The 16,026-nt window shown below is 58.7% G+C and overlaps 1 protein-coding gene across 1 annotated transcript; it reads right to left on the bottom strand.

Annotated features, from left to right (window-relative positions):
* Window positions 1–1,187: 1,187 nt before the first annotated feature.
* Window positions 1,188–15,781, bottom strand: Gatsl2 (GATS protein-like 2). The gene is made up of 10 exons (XM_013033171.1): window positions 15,622–15,781; window positions 15,422–15,509; window positions 12,156–12,226; window positions 8,216–8,409; window positions 7,989–8,121; window positions 7,551–7,674; window positions 7,069–7,179; window positions 6,611–6,693; window positions 5,415–5,509; window positions 1,188–5,278 (listed from the first exon to the last, which is right to left on the bottom strand). Exons 1-10 carry the CDS (start codon window positions 15,779–15,781, stop codon window positions 5,213–5,215), a joined length of 1,125 nt encoding a protein of 374 aa, XP_012888625.1. The 3' UTR covers window positions 1,188–5,212.
* Between the last annotated feature and the right edge of the window lie 245 nt (window positions 15,782–16,026).

Raw genomic sequence — 16,026 nt, forward strand, 5'->3', positions numbered from 1 at the left:
GTGCCTCAACCAGGCCTGCCTGGTTTCCCACAGAATCAACCACTTCAGGAGCTGATGCCCTCAGTACAGTGGTTTGAGGCCCCACAGCCACATGCTGGTGCCGTGTGGACCCTTTAAGAGGCAGGATCAGTGGGAGTGTGGCCTTGGACTGTATTTAAGTAGTTCTCAGGGATACTGGCTAGTTCCTGCCACAGTGAGTTGTTAGCCAGGTGCCTGTGTCTCATGCCTGAAATCCTAGCTACTTAAGAGGCTGAGGATTGGGAGAGATCTGAGGATTGTGGTTGGAAGCCAGCGTTGGCAGAAAAGTCCATGAGACTCATCTCCAATGAACCATCAAGAAGTTGAAAGTGGAGCTGCGGCTTAAGTGGTAGAGCACCAGCCTTGAGCACAAAAGCTCAGGAACAGCAACCAGGCCCTGAGTTCACGCCTCAGAACTGGCACAGACACACACACAAAAACACTGAGTATTTGTGAAGAGTCAGCCCAGCCCCCAGCCCCTCCGGCTTCCTGTCTTGTCATGTGACTGGGTCCCTCTCCCACAAGTTTGTACCAGGATACACCGCCATGCTGAGCTGGACCTCCCAACCCAGGAGCTTCATAAACCTCTTCTTGCTGAGCGCCCGTGGCTCACACCTGTAATCCTAGCTACTCAGGAGGCTGAGATCTGAGGATCGCATTCAAAGCCAGCCCAGGCAGGAGAGACCGTGAGACTCCTATCTCCAATTAACCACTCAGAAAACGGGAAGTGGCGCTGTGGCTCAAGTGGAAGAGCTGTTGCCTTGAGCTGAAGAGCTGAGGGACATTGTCTAGGCCCAGAGTTCAAACCTCACAACCGACCCAAAAAAAGCAAACCCAAACCAAACCAAAAAACACCTCTCCTTTATGAAGCAGGCAGGCTCAGGTATTCGGCTAGAGGAACAGGAAATGGGCCAGGACATGAAGACTGGCAGGATGACCCACGCGTGGCCCAGGCAAACTGTCCCCGATTACGTGCCACGGCTTGTGTGATGGTAAGTTTTGGGGCCCCTCGCAGAGCTTCAGTGGTAAATACAGCCCTCCGGCTCTGAGGGCTACTCCTCAGGGCAGCCCTGCCCTCACCCACTCCTGACCCTGTGTCCCCCCCAACCACAGCATGGAGGAGAAAGAGACTGGGTAAACCCACACAAAACCAGACCACCAGCGCCCACCACTTTTTCCCCTTCATTTTAATGAACACTTTACAAAGTACAAAATATACTGTCTTTTTTAGGGAACATTAAGTATTTTTTTTTCTCTCCATCATACAGTACATGAATTTCAAGGGTTTTATGTTTCTTTGACAAAGAAAAGAAATCATGAGGGCCCTGGGGTGCTGTTGCCCGGTCTCCCCATCGCCCAGGCCCAAGGAGGTGCCTTGGTGCTGGTGAGTGTGCCAGGAGGGTTGGGGGCTGAGGGTGGGCGTGTCCGCCCTGCTCTCCCCTGAACCCCATCCATCCATCCATCCATCCATCCATCCACCCTTCCATCTCGGGATAACGGAAATGATTTTGGCATAGAACAAGAGGGGGGACCAGGAATTCTATCCTTGTCAGTCCCCGATGGTTCCCAAGGCAACCCTGCCCAACCCTTCCTGGATCAGTCTCATAATAGGGAAACTGAGGCAGTGGACAAGGAAATGCACTGGGCATGGCCTGTGGGGCCCTGAATTGGCCCTGCCTTGTACCTCTATTCCCAGAAGAGCCCCCATGGATGAGGGGCACCTCCTCTTTCTGTGAATACTGTCTTCAGAATTGGGGTTATTTGAAGAGCCCCTACTCTGGGCAGGCCTGGCCGGCTGCTAGATACCTCTGTCCTGCCCGCACCCACTGGGGTGAGGCCATCTTACCTGGACAACCCCTTTCTCCTGGGAGCCAGAGCCTAGAGGGTGTTCCCAAGGACTTTGAATACTGAATGAACCAGTCCCTGGCTGGGCTCTGCACACACACACACACACACACACACACACACAGGCTCATGCCTAGAACATGTCCACACACACACACACACATACAGGCACACACATGCATGAACTGAATTCCACATTGAACAGCACCCTGGCCCACAGGGCCTGGCCTGGTGTCTATTGCCTCCTGTTAGACCAAGAGCCACAAACTTCCACCAGCAGGCCGGCCATCCCCCAGTGCCATGGCCCGGAGGCCAACTGGGTTGCCTTCCCTGGTGAGCAGTCTTTGGAGTGGCGGCTGCTCCCTCACCTGTCTGCGGGAAAGAGCGGGGACAGGTAAGCATGCCTGGCTGCAAAGGGCTGGGGTGAGTTTGAAGATGGAGGAAATGGGAAGCATGGAGCAGTCTCCCAGGCCGTGGGGGCACCCCAGACTATCACCCCCACCTCCTCCCTCTGGGCTGCACCCAAGAGTGGCAGGAAATCCAAGGATCTGCCTTGTTCCTGCTGGAGAGCCATGGCCCTCATGGCCACAGCGGGTGGGGTGTCTCCAAAGTGGGGCCTTTGTCCTACATAGTCTAACCTAGAGGCTCAGAGCTGGCCCAGGATGGATCGGGGACTGGTGGCACAAGGCCCAGCCTCCCTGTTTGAAGAACTTCAATCACATGGTGACACAGGGTTGGTGGGGGGCAGGGCTTCGCCCTGGCACCTGCCCAAGTCCTCCCTTCTGACTCCATGTCTTCCAGGGGCCTCATCAGACCAAGTGTCTGCTGGACACCAGACTGGTCAGTAATGGTCCAGCTGCCTGGTGGGGGCCAAGGCACCAGGCCCAGGCCCCGTGCCACCCCTGCCCACAGGGCCCTGCCTCTGGCAAGGGCAAGGGCTGGTGGTTTGGAGGCGTTGCCCCAGGGTCTTGGGGAGGGGAGGCGATGGGCTCAGGGCCACATGCATCTTTGGGGGTGTAAGCTGTCATCTAGCTGGGCCAGAACTAGGCTGAGGGTACAGAAGAGCGCTGTCACACGCCAGGGCAAGATCTCAGTGTTCACACTTCACTCACTCAGACCTCACAGCCAGCACCCAGGGAGCCTCGCAGACGCCATGGAAACACGTGTCTCCACACAGGACCCGGACTCACCCTCACATTCAACAAGCCGGGGGAGGGGGGTAGTGGGCCCCCACACAGCAGGGACCACCTGGCTCACACAGGGCTGGTGCACATCAGGCTAGGGAAAGCCAGACATCTCTGAGCTTGGATACAAGGCGGGCATCCCCAGCTTCATAGCCATCCGAGGATGGGTGGGGGTGGGGGGTGATCCTGGCTAGGGAGGGGACCAGCCTGTTTCAAAGCAACAAGTCCCAACTCCTGTTTCCCTGGCTCAGCATTTCCCCCAATCAAACAGGCATGCCAAAAGGGCGCAGGCCCACTCCTGCCCCAGGCTCGGGGGTGGGGGTGGGGGCGTGGGTTCCGTTCCCCACCGGCGAGGCCTGAGCCACCGTGGCCTGCCCTCTGAAGGCATTGCCTATATACTTGAATTCAAAAACTCGGTGGCTCAAAGGTGTCTGTGTGCGCGTGGCCGACGTGCTGGGCCACACGTGTCCACGCTCACGCACGCAGAATATATTAACGTATATATTGCTCAAGTATATATGCTATTTACAGTATATATCTCTATCAACATAAAACACAGGTATTGATAGTTGTGTACAACAGACAACTCCAGGATGTTGGGGAGGGGAGGGGCGTTCACGCGATTCTGGGAGTACAGGGGAGGGGCGTTCACGCGATTCTGGGAGTACAGGGGAGGGGCGTTCACGCGATTCTGGGAGTACAGGGGAGGGGCGTTCACGCGATTCTGGGGGATCAGGGCTAATACACTTGCAGGGCGAGAAGGAACGACCGACCAGAAAAGCAGACAGAAAGGGGTATGCAGAGGTATACCCCAGAAAGTCGAGGCCCTCCGAGGGCAGAAAGCGGACCGGGCACCCCAGGCTGCCACCCTGCCCACCTCCCTTTGGAACCAGCGAATGATTTTCAAGATTTGGTTGGTCAAGAGTTTTGTGCAAAATAAATCGACTTCAAGAGTGGACAGGAAGGTGGGGTTCTAATCAACACCAGCCCCTCACAAGGAGACACCCCCCCATCTGTTACCTCCTGGGGTTCAGCCACAGCCTGAGAAAAGGCAGGAAGACCCAGGGAGTGGGGGGCTCTGCTCCTGGGCCTCTTCCACGCGGCTCTCGGGTCTCCTGGTCCCCACTGAGCCCCAGACAAGTCCATGCTGGCTGGGAGGGCCTGGGAGGGCCACCGTGTCCCGGAGGACTTGCAAGACCTGCAGAACTTCCTGTCAGAGCTCCCCGAAATGGCCACCACTGCTCACAGCGGCTGGGCACAAACACACTAGACAAAAACCAAAGCCAGGCGCCGGCGTCCATCAAGACTCAGCACGCTGCTCCTAGCCAAGTACGGGGACCGCCAGCACCCTGGGTTGCAGTGTGGGAAGCGGCGGGTGACTTGTCCCCCAAAAGTGAAGCAGGGAGGGTGACAGGGAAGCCCCAGGCTGGTCTAGTCAATGGCTGGGGAGGTAGGGGGTGACCTAAGACACCCCAGGCCTGGGAAGCCGGGGAAACCCCCACTGTGGGGAAACTGAGGCTCCACCCACCCAAGGCGGGTGCTGGGAAAGCAATAGGCAGGAGCTGGCACTCCAGGCTGGTGGCTCTCCCGGGCGCCTGTCCCCCGGGACTTGGTGCTTGTGGAGGGGGTGTGGACAGGGTCCCCCTTGGCAGTCATGCTGGGGTTGGGGTACAGGCCCTGTGACCGGCAGGCAGGGGCAGGGCAGGGGAGAACTGGGCCCCCCCTTGTCACTCTGGGGGCCCGACTGGCCTCCACTCTGTGGGAACCAGCCCTGAGCTGATGGACCTGGAGTCCAGCGACCTCCATACCCTCGGCCCCCTCCCCCAACTGTTCTCCCAAGACATCACAAGGAACAAGACCCCAGCATCTGTGGGGGGGTACTGACTTCCTTTGGTGTCGGCCCTGGGCCGTGCGCACGCGATGTCAGGGCGATCTTCTCCCCAGCCCCTGGAACCTGAAGCCATCTTCTGGGGTGGGGTACGAGGAGGGGCGGGGCTCTGGGAGGGGGCGGGAGGGCTGGGGGGGCCTTGGCCATCAAGGAGTGTCCCCGAGGCCCCTTCCGGGGTCCCCTGGCCCGTCTTCCAGTCTCTAGATAAACACTGCGAGAACAACCTTCCAGGAGGGGCCGGTGGCCCCGGCGGCGGCGGCAGGGAGCTCAGAACCTTCTAGTGCTTTTCTGCATGACTGACCTTCAGGGCACTGATCACCCCGCTGATGTTTTCCTCCGGAATCTGCAGACATGGACCCAAACATCTGAGCCCAGAGGCCGGAAAGATACAGAGCCGGATGCCCAAGCCTGGAGGCTCCCCCCCCCCGTTTCCCCCTCCCCAGCACTGCCCAGCCCCTGGCGCCCCAAGCCCCACTTACCAGCGCGTGGTCAAACTTGAACGTGCTGATGTAGTAAGCAGGGATGTCTGCTGCAGCCAGTGGCTCCGAGATCTGCGCCACGATCCCACACTCATCTGCAAAACAGGGTGCTCAGGATGCCCACTCAGAGGCTTCCTCCCCTGCCCCTCCTCCCTGGGGCTCAGCTACATGCCTGTCCATCCGGGCCCTTTTCTAGCCATGGGCCACCAAAGCACCACCATAGAGGGCCTCACACCTGGCTCTGTCCCTCTGGCCTTTTGTTTCCTTGTCTTTGTCACCTGTGTTGTGTGTTTGTGTGTGTGTGTGCGCACACGCATGCCCGTGCGCTCTGGTACAGGGCTTGCTCAGGGCCTCACTCAAGGCTGGTGCTCTACCACTTGATCCACATCTCCAACCTCAGCTTTTTGCTGGTTAACTGGAAACAGGCGTCTCATAGACTTTCCTGACCAGGATAAGCCTCAGTGCTCAGCCTCTTGAGTAGCTAGGGTTACAGGTGTGAGTCAACCGGCACCCAGCTGGTCTATGTCATTTTATAAAACACCAGTCCCCAACTTTCTCAACCCAGTTAAAAAAGCTAAGACTGGGCACAGCCGTGTACGCTTGTAATCCCAGCCTTCAGGAGGCAGAGGCAGGAGGATCATGAATTTAAGGCCAGCTTAGGTCATGTAGAGAAAGATGCCCCAAAACCAAACCCAGTCCAACCAACCAAAGACCAAGGTTGAGGGAAAAACTGTGGACAGGGCACTAGGCTGGGTTTTAGGGACCGGTGGGCAATTCTCTCTGCAGGGTCCTGTCAGCGTGACAAGGTCGAGGCAAGGTCACGGTTTTGGGCTAGGGTGTCCCAGGCTCACTGGAGAAGCCAAACATCCAAGCGCTGAAGGCGACTAACACTCTGAGTTCCCAGTGATATTTTTCCACCTTCCATTTCCCTGATATCAAGTGGAAGCCGCCATTGCTGGGGTTGTGATTCCTTTCTTATCGCTTCTGTGGTGCTGGGGCTGGAACCAGGGCCCTGGGCCTGCCAGGCGGGTACGCTGCCACTGAGTCAGAGAAGTGGGGGTGTCTGCCCCTGGGGTCCCTGGCGGCTGGAGTCTTCCTAGGAGCTATGTGGGACTGCATCACCCCGATTCTGAGCCAGCAGCCCCCCGTCCCTGTGCAGATGCCGGCCCCCGCTCTGCACCCCGGCCACCACTCACCGAACCCTAGAGGCTGCCCTCCGATGCGCACCATCTTCCACAGCTCTCCGGAGGCGCTGGTGAACAGCAGGTTACTGGGGAACCTTCGGGCGTGAGAGGATGCTCAGAGGAAGCACGTGCATCACACCCCCTTCCGGCAGCGCCACGGAAGCCTTAATGAGCGCTGCCCCAGGATGGGAGGGCAGTGCCAGGCCCGGCGTAGGGCAGAGCTCAGGGCCCCAGGGGCACTGCGACCTGACATTCAGCAGGGGTGCCCACACACCTCATCTTGGGGAAAGGCCAGCCTAGGGCCGGGTTGAAAGCCCTGCATTAGGTCATCATGCTCTGGTCCTGGGGAGAGAGGGGAGGACCCCGTGGGACATGGGGAGGATCCCATGGATGTGGGGAGAACTCCAGGGGAGTAGGGAGGATGCTGTGGGGGACTGGGAAGGACCCTGGGGAAGGACTCAGCTGCTCACCTCTGCTGGGTCTGCGCGTCCATCACCAGGGAGATGTAGCCCTCGATGAGGGAGAAGGAGAAGAAGCGGATATGGCCGCAGTCTTCGCCGGCCGCCAGGGGATCCTTCACTCTGGGGACCAGGGTACTGGTCAGGATAGGGGATGGGGTCCCACCCACCTGCCCAGCAGCCCCTATGCAAGAGACAAGCCGGTCTCATCAGAGGTTGCCGGCTGGGCCTGGCACACACCGTGCAGGTCTCCGGCATGTGCTGGACCCCAGCTTCACAGAAGATGAGGAAGGATGCCAGCCTTTGCCCATGCTGCTTCTGGAGACCCGGGGGCAGGATACCCCCCCCCTCCCTTTGCAGACTTCATCAGATTTTGTGGATGCCAGAGTCCAGTTCTCCCCTTTAGGCTCCCTCAGACCAGCTCCCAGCGAGGGCTGTACCTCCCCCCTCAGATCCGCTCCAGGGCCTGGCCGCAGCCCGGGGGCACCCCCTACCCGTTGGAGTAGAACATGACGTCCATGAGGAGAGTGGCCACGGCAGGGAGCGTGTCGGGATCCAGGCTGGTGACACAGAACCGGTTGCTGGGGCTGGACAGCGGGTGGATGACAGGCCTCTGAACTGTGAGGACATGGGGACGCGCTCAGGCGGGGCTGGCGGAGGCTGTGGGGGGCGGGCCAGCCCAGGCCGCTTGTTGGTGTCTGGCCTCCGCCACTCACAGCGCCCTCTTCAGGACGCGGGACCAACGGGCAGTCCTGGGAGCCACCCGACGCCATCCTGTGTGAACCTCGGGCCCATTCTCACCCATCTGGGATGTGTTTGCTTATTAAAATTGTGCCAGTACTGGGGCTTGAACTCAGGACCTCCTGCGCTCCCTTGGCTTTTCCACTCGAGACTGATGCACTGCCCCGTGAACCACTCCGCGGCCAACTCACCCATCTTGGGCTTCGCGAAGCCGTTGGTGATGCCAAGGTTCTCGGCTGCCACCGTCTCTCCGTTGACGACACGCAGGATGGTGAACTCGGAGGACAGGGTGTGCGTGACGAAGGGCAGGTCTCGCTCGCGTACCTGGAGAGAGGGCGGGGACCCTGAGCGTCGCCCGGCAGCCCCAGGGGTGGGGGGAGGCCGAGTGCAGGGGTGAGGGGCCGGGAGCCCCGCTCACCAGGATGAAGTCCGTTTGGTAGGTGGACAGCATGAACACGGAGATGTTCTGGTCAGCCAGGGGTGCAATGACCGACTTGGCGATCTTGGTGACCCCGATGGGCTGCGAGCTGGAGAAGCTGCCGCCGCCAGACACCACGTTGAGGGCCAGCCAGGTGGCGTCGGCCACGCTCAGGTGCTCCGACGAGGGTAGCTCTGCAGGAGGGCAGGGCAGGCTGAGGCCGGGACAGGGGCCGTGGCCTGGTGGCCAGTGCTGCCCCTCATGGATCCACATGACACCTGCAGCTCCATTCCTATACACCCTGCCAGCCAGGGCCCCTCCTGAGTGGCTCTCCATAAGCCAGACATGCCAGGGCAGGGAGCATGTGGCCAAGGGGTTTGTGCCTCAGTTTCCCCAGCTGCAAAGCAGAGCTGGCAATGCCTTTGTGCTTCCCCCACCTCCCTGCGATGTATGTGTGTGTGTGTGGGGGGAGGGACTGTCACCATTGTCACCCTCATCTCACATGCAACTATGCCCAGGTTTTCAAACCAGGCTCCCCGGGAGTTTGGTGGAGGGGCAGGAGGGTTCAGCAGGCCCTGGCTTCTCTTCTACCTGGCAGACCTTGGGAATGGGCCTGCAGAGACCCCCCCGCCAAGGAGCCTAGGGCACAGGAACCCACATGCAGCCACTGCGGGGGCCCAGAGTGGGGCAGGGAGCAAGGTCCTCCGAGTGCACTGATGCTCCATACCCCACTGAGAGGCAGGGTTATCCCCGGCATCCATCCCCAAACCAGGTGCCCAAGAGGGCCAGGGATTCCCTCAAGTTACTGAGACAGACCAGGAGTCCAATGCATGTGACTTGGAAGGCAGGGTTGTATGGGGTAGCAATGGGGAGGCAGGCAGGGAAGGGGGCTGGGCTGGCCTCAGGCCCGGAACACTGGGGAGGAGGAGAGAGGCCTCCAGGGCTTCCACCTGCCACTCTGGTCGCCATGGCAACTAGAGCCACGCAAGCCCATTGGCCATGCTGGCCCAGAAGGGCCTGTGGTCAGCCAGTGAGCTGAGCGGCTGGGAGGGGAGCCAGGACAATTCCCCAGTGCACCCCAGAACCCCAGCTTCATCCTCTCTAGCTCTAAGGGTCCTCTACCTAGCCATGGAGGGTGCTTAACCAGGGCAGTGTGAGATCCCCTCTGTCCCTCCTGGGTGGGCAGGGTTCTCTGCCCCCTAGGTGGGCCCTTTCTCCCAGGCACCAATATCGTGTGCGTGTGTGCGTGTGCGTGTGTGTGTGTGTGTGTGTGTGTCAGGGTGGGTGGCAGGGGCCAGGGCAGGCGAGGCCTCTCTTCCAGAGCCAGGCGTGGGGCTGTCCCTTCTTCATGTCACCACGCCAGGCTGAGGTTCAGAAAGGGAAGCGACAAGCCGCAGGGGTGGGTACAAAGGCAATTCCAAGCCAGCCCTGCCCTCCAGCAAGGTGGGAGCCACAGGTCCCATCCCCTCCTGCCACCTCCTCACTCCCAAGGCCCCAGTCCCAGAAACCCTGGCTGCACACTTCTTCTCCTAGGGCTTGCTGTGGGCATGCCTCCTATGGAAAGCCCTCCCAGATTTCTCCTGCCAAGCAGGACTAGGTACTGCTGCCTGCTCAGACTGTGGCTCTGGCCTGCATTTCTGCCAGTGAACACTTTAAGATGCTCAGAGATGCAGCTTGGGCCCCTGCGCCTCCTTGCCCAGGTCAGTCCTGTGGAAGCATGCAGAAATGCCACAACTCTGAAGCCATAAGGCCTACGGCAAGCTGGGCAACGTTTCTGTGTCTCAGTATCTTCTGTGTCAAGTGAGGATAGAAAGCGTGATTCCTGGCTCCTGGCTGGTCCTGTGGACAGGGGAGGTGGAGACCCAGAGGATCACAATTCAAAACCAATCTGGGCAAAAAGTTACCAAGATCCCATCTCAAGCAGTGCACCCAGTGGGGTGATACACATCTGTGGTCTCAGCTTTGCAGAAGGCCACAGGTGGGAGGGTCAAGGCCAGAGTATGGCCTTAGGCAAAAATACAAGACTCGGGCTGGGAAGGTGGCTCAGTGGTAGAGTGCTTGCCTTGCATGCCTGAGGCCCTGAGTTCAATTCCTCAGCACCACATAAGCAAAAAGAAAAAAGCTGGAAGTGGCGCTGTGGCTCAAGTGGTAGAGTGCTAGCCTTGAGCTGAAGAGCTGAGGGACAGCGCCCAGACCCAGAGTTCAGGCCCCACGACCGGACCCCAAAAAAAAAATACAAGACTCTACTTGAAGAAAAACTAAAGGACTAAAACAGGACTGGAGGTATTATTAGAGTGGTAGAGCACTTGCCTAGCAAGCATAATACCCCGAATTCACACACACATACACACACACACACACACACATACACACACACACATACACACACACATACCCCAATTTCAATTTCTAGTATTTAGCACTGTGGGTCATGGATAGTGACACATATCAACTTACTGGGGCTTGAACTTGGGGCCTGGGCACTGCCTCTGAGCTTTAATGCTCCAGGCTGGTGCTCTACTATTTGAGCCACAGCTCTTCTGACTTTTTGCTCATTAACCAGTGTTTGGATTCAACTTAGGTTATTTTTGAGACAGGGTCTCACTCTGTAGCTCAGGCTGCCTTTGAACTGGAGAGTCTCCTGCCTCTGCTGACCGAGTGCTAGGATTATAGGCATGTACCACTGCACTATGCTGGCTGACAGTGTTGGCTCATCCCTGACATAGCTTGGTTTGATTTACGATTCCCAATGTCACCCAGGAGCACGGGAGGATGTTGCATGGATGGACAGTGGTGTGTGTGTGTGGGGGGGGGCGCGCGGGTGTCCCTGCCAGGGCCCGATGGGCTGAGTGGGCACTCTGCGCTGTTGGCTTGGCCCCCGTGTACGCAAGCCTGGCGGGCTTCCTGTCTCATTCTAGACTGTGGTCCAGGGAGGCCTCCTACCAGCAGCTCTGTAACCATCTGTAACCACGCCTGGGGGCTCAGACTAAGTGGCCTCACTGCAGGGCCCTTCCCTGTTTCTGGCACTTTCTGCACACCTGCCTTCCACACCCACAGAGTTGGCCCCAGGCCCCATAGCTTTCGGATCTTTCTGCCTGGTGCTGCCGGGGAAACCAAGTCAGCCATCAGTGCTGGGGAAGGGTTCATCCTGAGTGGCCAGGGCAAAAGGGAGAAATATGTTGGAGAATCCATTCATAATCTTCCCAAAACATAACTCTGTCATTCTGGAGTTTGAACTCGGGGCCTTGTATTTGCTAGACAGGTGTTTTCCTCTGAGCGTCACGCCGCCAGGCCTTTCTCTTTCGTTTGCTGTTTGCTTTTCGAGGTTCTGTACTTTGCTTGGGACTGGCCTTGGGCTATGACCCTCCCTCTGCCTCCAGGGTGGTGGGATTACAGGTGTGTGCCTCCAGGCCACACTGGACTGAGGACACCCCAGAACCCCTTTCCTTCCCAGTGGCTGGGGTCTCAGCTGGCCACGCCACGCATGCTCACCGTGCTGTCTGCCTTGGTGTGAGATGTGAGGTGGTCAGGGCAGGGGTTTTTTATTTTTTGTTTTTTTTTTTCCGTCATGGAGCCTGAACTCTGGGCCTGGGCGCTGTCCCTCAGCTCTTCAGCTCAAGGCTAGCGCTCTACCACTTGAGCCACAGAGCCACTTGTGGCTTTTTCTGCTTATGTGGTGCTGAGGAATTGAACCCAGGCCAAGAGTGCCAGCCTTGAGCTGAAGAGCTGAGGGACAGCGCCCACGTCTGGAGTTCAGACCCCATGACTGACAAAAGAAAAAATAAATAAATACAAAATACAAAAAAATACCCAAGGACTAGGGGAGAGCTTGCGTAACAAGTCTAAGTTTCTGGGGTCCCCTGAGGACTTGTCTGCACTGCAAAAAAAGAAAGAAAATGAATCAGGTGCAGCACCAGCCCTGTGTGAGGGGCAGCCTTACCCAAGAAGCCTTCCTCGTCAACGATGATGGTGTAGTCCTCAGGAGTCTCCGTCAGACTGAAGAACTTGCACCTGGGCAGACAGACAGACAGAGGACACCTGGTCAGCCCTGGGTGGACATACGGACAATGGACGCCTGGTCAGTCCTGAGTGGACAGACAGAGGACATTCTGGCAAATCCCTGGGAGCAGCTGCACGGCCATGGCCAGGGGAATGTGACTCAGTTTATCCAAACCATGTTCCTTGTTTCTGACAGAGGTTGTGGGAAGCCCACAGAGGACCTGAGCCAGCCAGACCTGAAGCCACGGGCCAGGCCTGAGAGTGTTGCTCCTTCCCTGGGGAAGGAAGCCGCCTTGTAGAAGAAGGCAAACTACCTACCCTCCCTTCCTCCCTCCCTCTCTCCCTTTTCCTGCCCCCTGCCTCTATCCCTTCCTTTTATGCCAGGCTGGGGCTTGAACTCAGGGCCTGGGTGTTGTCATTGAGATTTTTTTGTGTAAGGCTGGTGTTCTACCATTTGAGACCCAGCTCCACTTCCGGCTTTTGGTGGTTGAAGCGTCTCATAGACTTTCTTGCCTGGGCTGGATTCAAACTTAAATCCTCAGCCTCCTTCCTGATTAGCTAGGATTTCAGGTTCGGTGGTGAGTTTCCCCATTCAGTGGAGATTGTGAGTTTAGCCCGGCTCCTTTCAGGGAGCCTCTTCGGGGTCTCCACCTGTGAGCCTGCAGCAGCCAGGGGCACGTGGGGCCTGGCAGGGCTGCCCTGAAATCTCCAGTTCCAGGCCAGTGAGGGGACATTGTGTGGGCTCCCATAATCTGGAGGGCTGTGGGGGCGCTACAGAGCTAGACCAAACCAGCAACTGTGGCACTCACAGACACACACACAGAAGGGAGCCGTGGCCTCTGTGGACATGATTCCTGGGAGTGAGCCGCCCCTGGGGGCCAGCGCCGGGGCCTGCCAGCTGCAGGCTGAGCGCCAAGGCAGGGGACAGCAGGTGGACATGCCTGTCACTTGCTCTTGTCACCAGCCAGCTAAGCCCCACCCCTTCCCAACTCAAGTCTGCCCACCTTTTTTGGTATCACTGGGGTTTGAACTCAGGGCTTTGCACTTGGCAGCCAGAGTGCTCTGTGAGTCATGTCCCTGACCTTCCCTCCGTTCCTTTTGACGCAGGGCCTCACTGTGGAGCCCAGGCTGAACCTGAACTCATGACCCTCCGGCCTCAGTTGCTTGAGCACAGATGTGCCCCCACCACACCAGGTTACACAGACAGACGAGTCTTTACCCAAGCTGGTCCCCTGGGCCAGAGTTAATGGAGATGTGAAGCTTCTGGAAAGCATGATGGAGGTAGCGTCTGGGTTGGGACCCCATTCTGGCCTCTGACATTTACACAACCCCTGGGCTTGTCCCCCACCCAGAGGGGCTCGAGGCATCCCTGGGGGAATCACAGCAGACGCCAAGCAGTCAGCCCCGGATGGTGCGTGGCCCCCCGCTGGTCCTCCAGTCACCTTGGCCCTGTGCGTTCCCAAGGGGGAGAGGGGGGGAGCTGTTGCCAGAGCAGTTGTCCCGTTGCCTGGCAACCCGAGTGCCTGGCCCTTGGTCCCCGTGCCCCTGCAGTCAGTGGTCAAGCCCCCTCCAGCCCCTCAGCTGCAGGCAGCCTGCAGGGCAGCGTGGCCTTTGTGGCCTTGAGTGACCTCAGCTCTGACCTCAGGCTCGGGCTCCAGGGGGTCCGCTCAGCCCCCCAGCTGGAGAGGGCCCCTCCCAAATGTCCTGGCCCCCCCCCAGATGCCTGGCAAGCAAGCTCCCAGGCGCCTCTCCAAGTGGCCTGCCTGCCCCTGCTTCTTTCTCTCCCCGCTCAAGTGTCCCCAGCCTAAAAAAGACCTTTGCTCATTCCTGTCTCCTTGGGCCACCACCCTGGGCCCGTCGCCACCTGGCCAGTCCCCGAGCCCTCTGCTGGGCCCCCCGGGGCCTCCAACAGCCTCAGCCAACAGCTTTACCAGCTGCACCTGCTGGCCACGCGGTGCACCACCTCCTCGGCTCCCGCTCTGGCAGGGACAGCTCTGATTGGCTCTTCCCCACTGGGGGCAGTTCCAGGGGGTCCCCAGGGTCCTCTGGCCTCAAGTGGCCCAAACTTGCCTTCTCTGCCCACTCTAGATCTTTTTCCCTCCCTCCCTCTCTTCCTTCCTTCTTTCCATTTCCTCCCCCTTACCTTCCTATATTATCCCCTCCCCTCCCTCTGTGCCTCTGCTCTCCCCCACCTCCTTTTTTTTTTGTGCCAATCTGGGGCTTGAACTTGGGCCTAAGCTTTTTTGCTCAAGGTTAGTGCTCTACCACTTGAGCCACAGCACCACTTCTGGCTTCTGGTGGTTCATTGGAGATAAGAGTCTCACAGTCTGTCCTGCCTGGACTGACTTTGAACCGTGATCCTCAGGTCTCAGCCTCCTGAATATCTAGGATTACAAGCATAAACCACCAATACCTGACTCTTATTACTTATTTTTTTCTTTCTGTGGTGTTGGGTGTTGGACCCCAAATCTCCAAAGGCGGCTGGCGGGGGGGGGGTGCAACTGCACAGTGCCCTTAGGCCTAGGCAGACCCGACCTCTGGGCCAGGTCAGCCGTGCAGTCCAGCTGAGGTGAGGCTCCAGCTGGGCTGAGAGCTGAGTCCCCTCAGAACACTGAACTCAATCGCGGTGAAACCCGATCTGTTTGTTCTCAGCTGCCCGGCCCAGTGCAGCCAGGCTCTGCCCGGGCCTGTCCCTGAGACCCCAGGTGCCCGCAGGGCCCCGAGCCACAGACATGCCCTCACCCCGGGGAGGCCCAGGCCAGTGTCCAGCAGAAGGGGCCAAAGGGGCCATCATGAACAGGGCAGAGTGGGCAGAGGGGAGGCATGCCCCAGGGTCTGCTCCCGGGGGGACCGTGCTAAAGGCAGCACCCCGACAGGGGGTTGGGCACAGGGTGCCCAAAGGGCTGGGGGTACACAGGAGGGGAGCCCCAGCAGAGCAGGTGTGGGCTGGGCCTCCACTACACATTTCTAGGAACAAAGCCACTCCTTTGTGAGGTCAAGTCCCATCCGGGGATAGCTGACTTCTAGAAGCTTCCTATACACTTCTTTTGGTGGTACTGGGTTTAAGCCTCAGGGGTTTGCAGTTGCAGGTAGGTTCTTTACCCCTTGAGCCAGGATCCCAGCCTGAGTTTTTTCTCAGATAGGGTCCTCGGACCCTGGACCCTGCTGCTACTGCAGGACCGAGCTCACAGCTGTGTGCCGCCGTACCCCGCTCGCTTGCTGAGCGCGCAGTCTTGCCCTCTAAAGCCTGAGCTGGCCTCGAAGCTCAGTTCTCCTGACCTCCGCTTCCCAGAAGCTGGGGCCAGAGCGTGAGTCTGTACAGGCGTTGCGCCTGGCCTAGATGGGCCATCTTCATGTAGAAACCCAGGCTCAGAGCATGGAAAGGATCTGCCCAAGGTCACAGTGACCTTGGACCCTGTACAGGCCAGAACCAGAGGCCTGTGCATAGTGGCCACTGGGAAGGACCAGGGCTCTCACCTCCACCGATGCACCCAGGCCAGGTCCCCGCTCGTAGCATGGAGTGAAGAGGGCATTTCCCATGTGGAGTGCAGATCCTGGTTTGGCCATGGATTGCCTGTGTGACCTTGGGAAATTGACTTAACTTCTCTGAGGCTCTCAGTTTAGTTATGAGCGAAGTGGGGCTGGCTGGACATTATGGAGGAGAGAGCTGCTCATCCCCATGGTGGCCAGGAAGCAGAGACAGGAAGGACACGCCCCTGTGACCCACTTCCTCTCAGCAGGTCCTGCCCCCCCAGGGGCCAGCCTTCAGTGGGAGCCTTCGGGGGACATTTCAGATTTCAAACCTGAATCCT

Source organism: Dipodomys ordii, unplaced genomic scaffold (assembly GCF_000151885.1).
Source record: "Dipodomys ordii isolate 6190 unplaced genomic scaffold, Dord_2.0 Scaffold164, whole genome shotgun sequence".
Lineage (NCBI taxonomy): Eukaryota > Metazoa > Chordata > Mammalia > Rodentia > Heteromyidae > Dipodomys > Dipodomys ordii.

What these genes read in the sequence shown, in the direction of transcription:
- Gatsl2 (XM_013033171.1), bottom strand. Translation starts at nt 15,781, where the DNA reads ATGGCCAAACCAGGATCTGCACTCCACATGGGAAATGCCCTCTTCACT. An exon ending in ACCAAACGGACTTCATCCTG is followed by an intron (nt 8,122 to 8,215) that starts GTGAGCGGGGCT and finishes CCCTCTCTCCAG; the next exon opens with GTACGCGAGCGAGACCTGCC. An exon ending in CTTCGCGAAGCCCAAGATGG is followed by an intron (nt 7,675 to 7,988) that starts GTGAGTTGGCCG and finishes ATGTCCTCACAG; the next exon opens with TTCAGAGGCCTGTCATCCAC.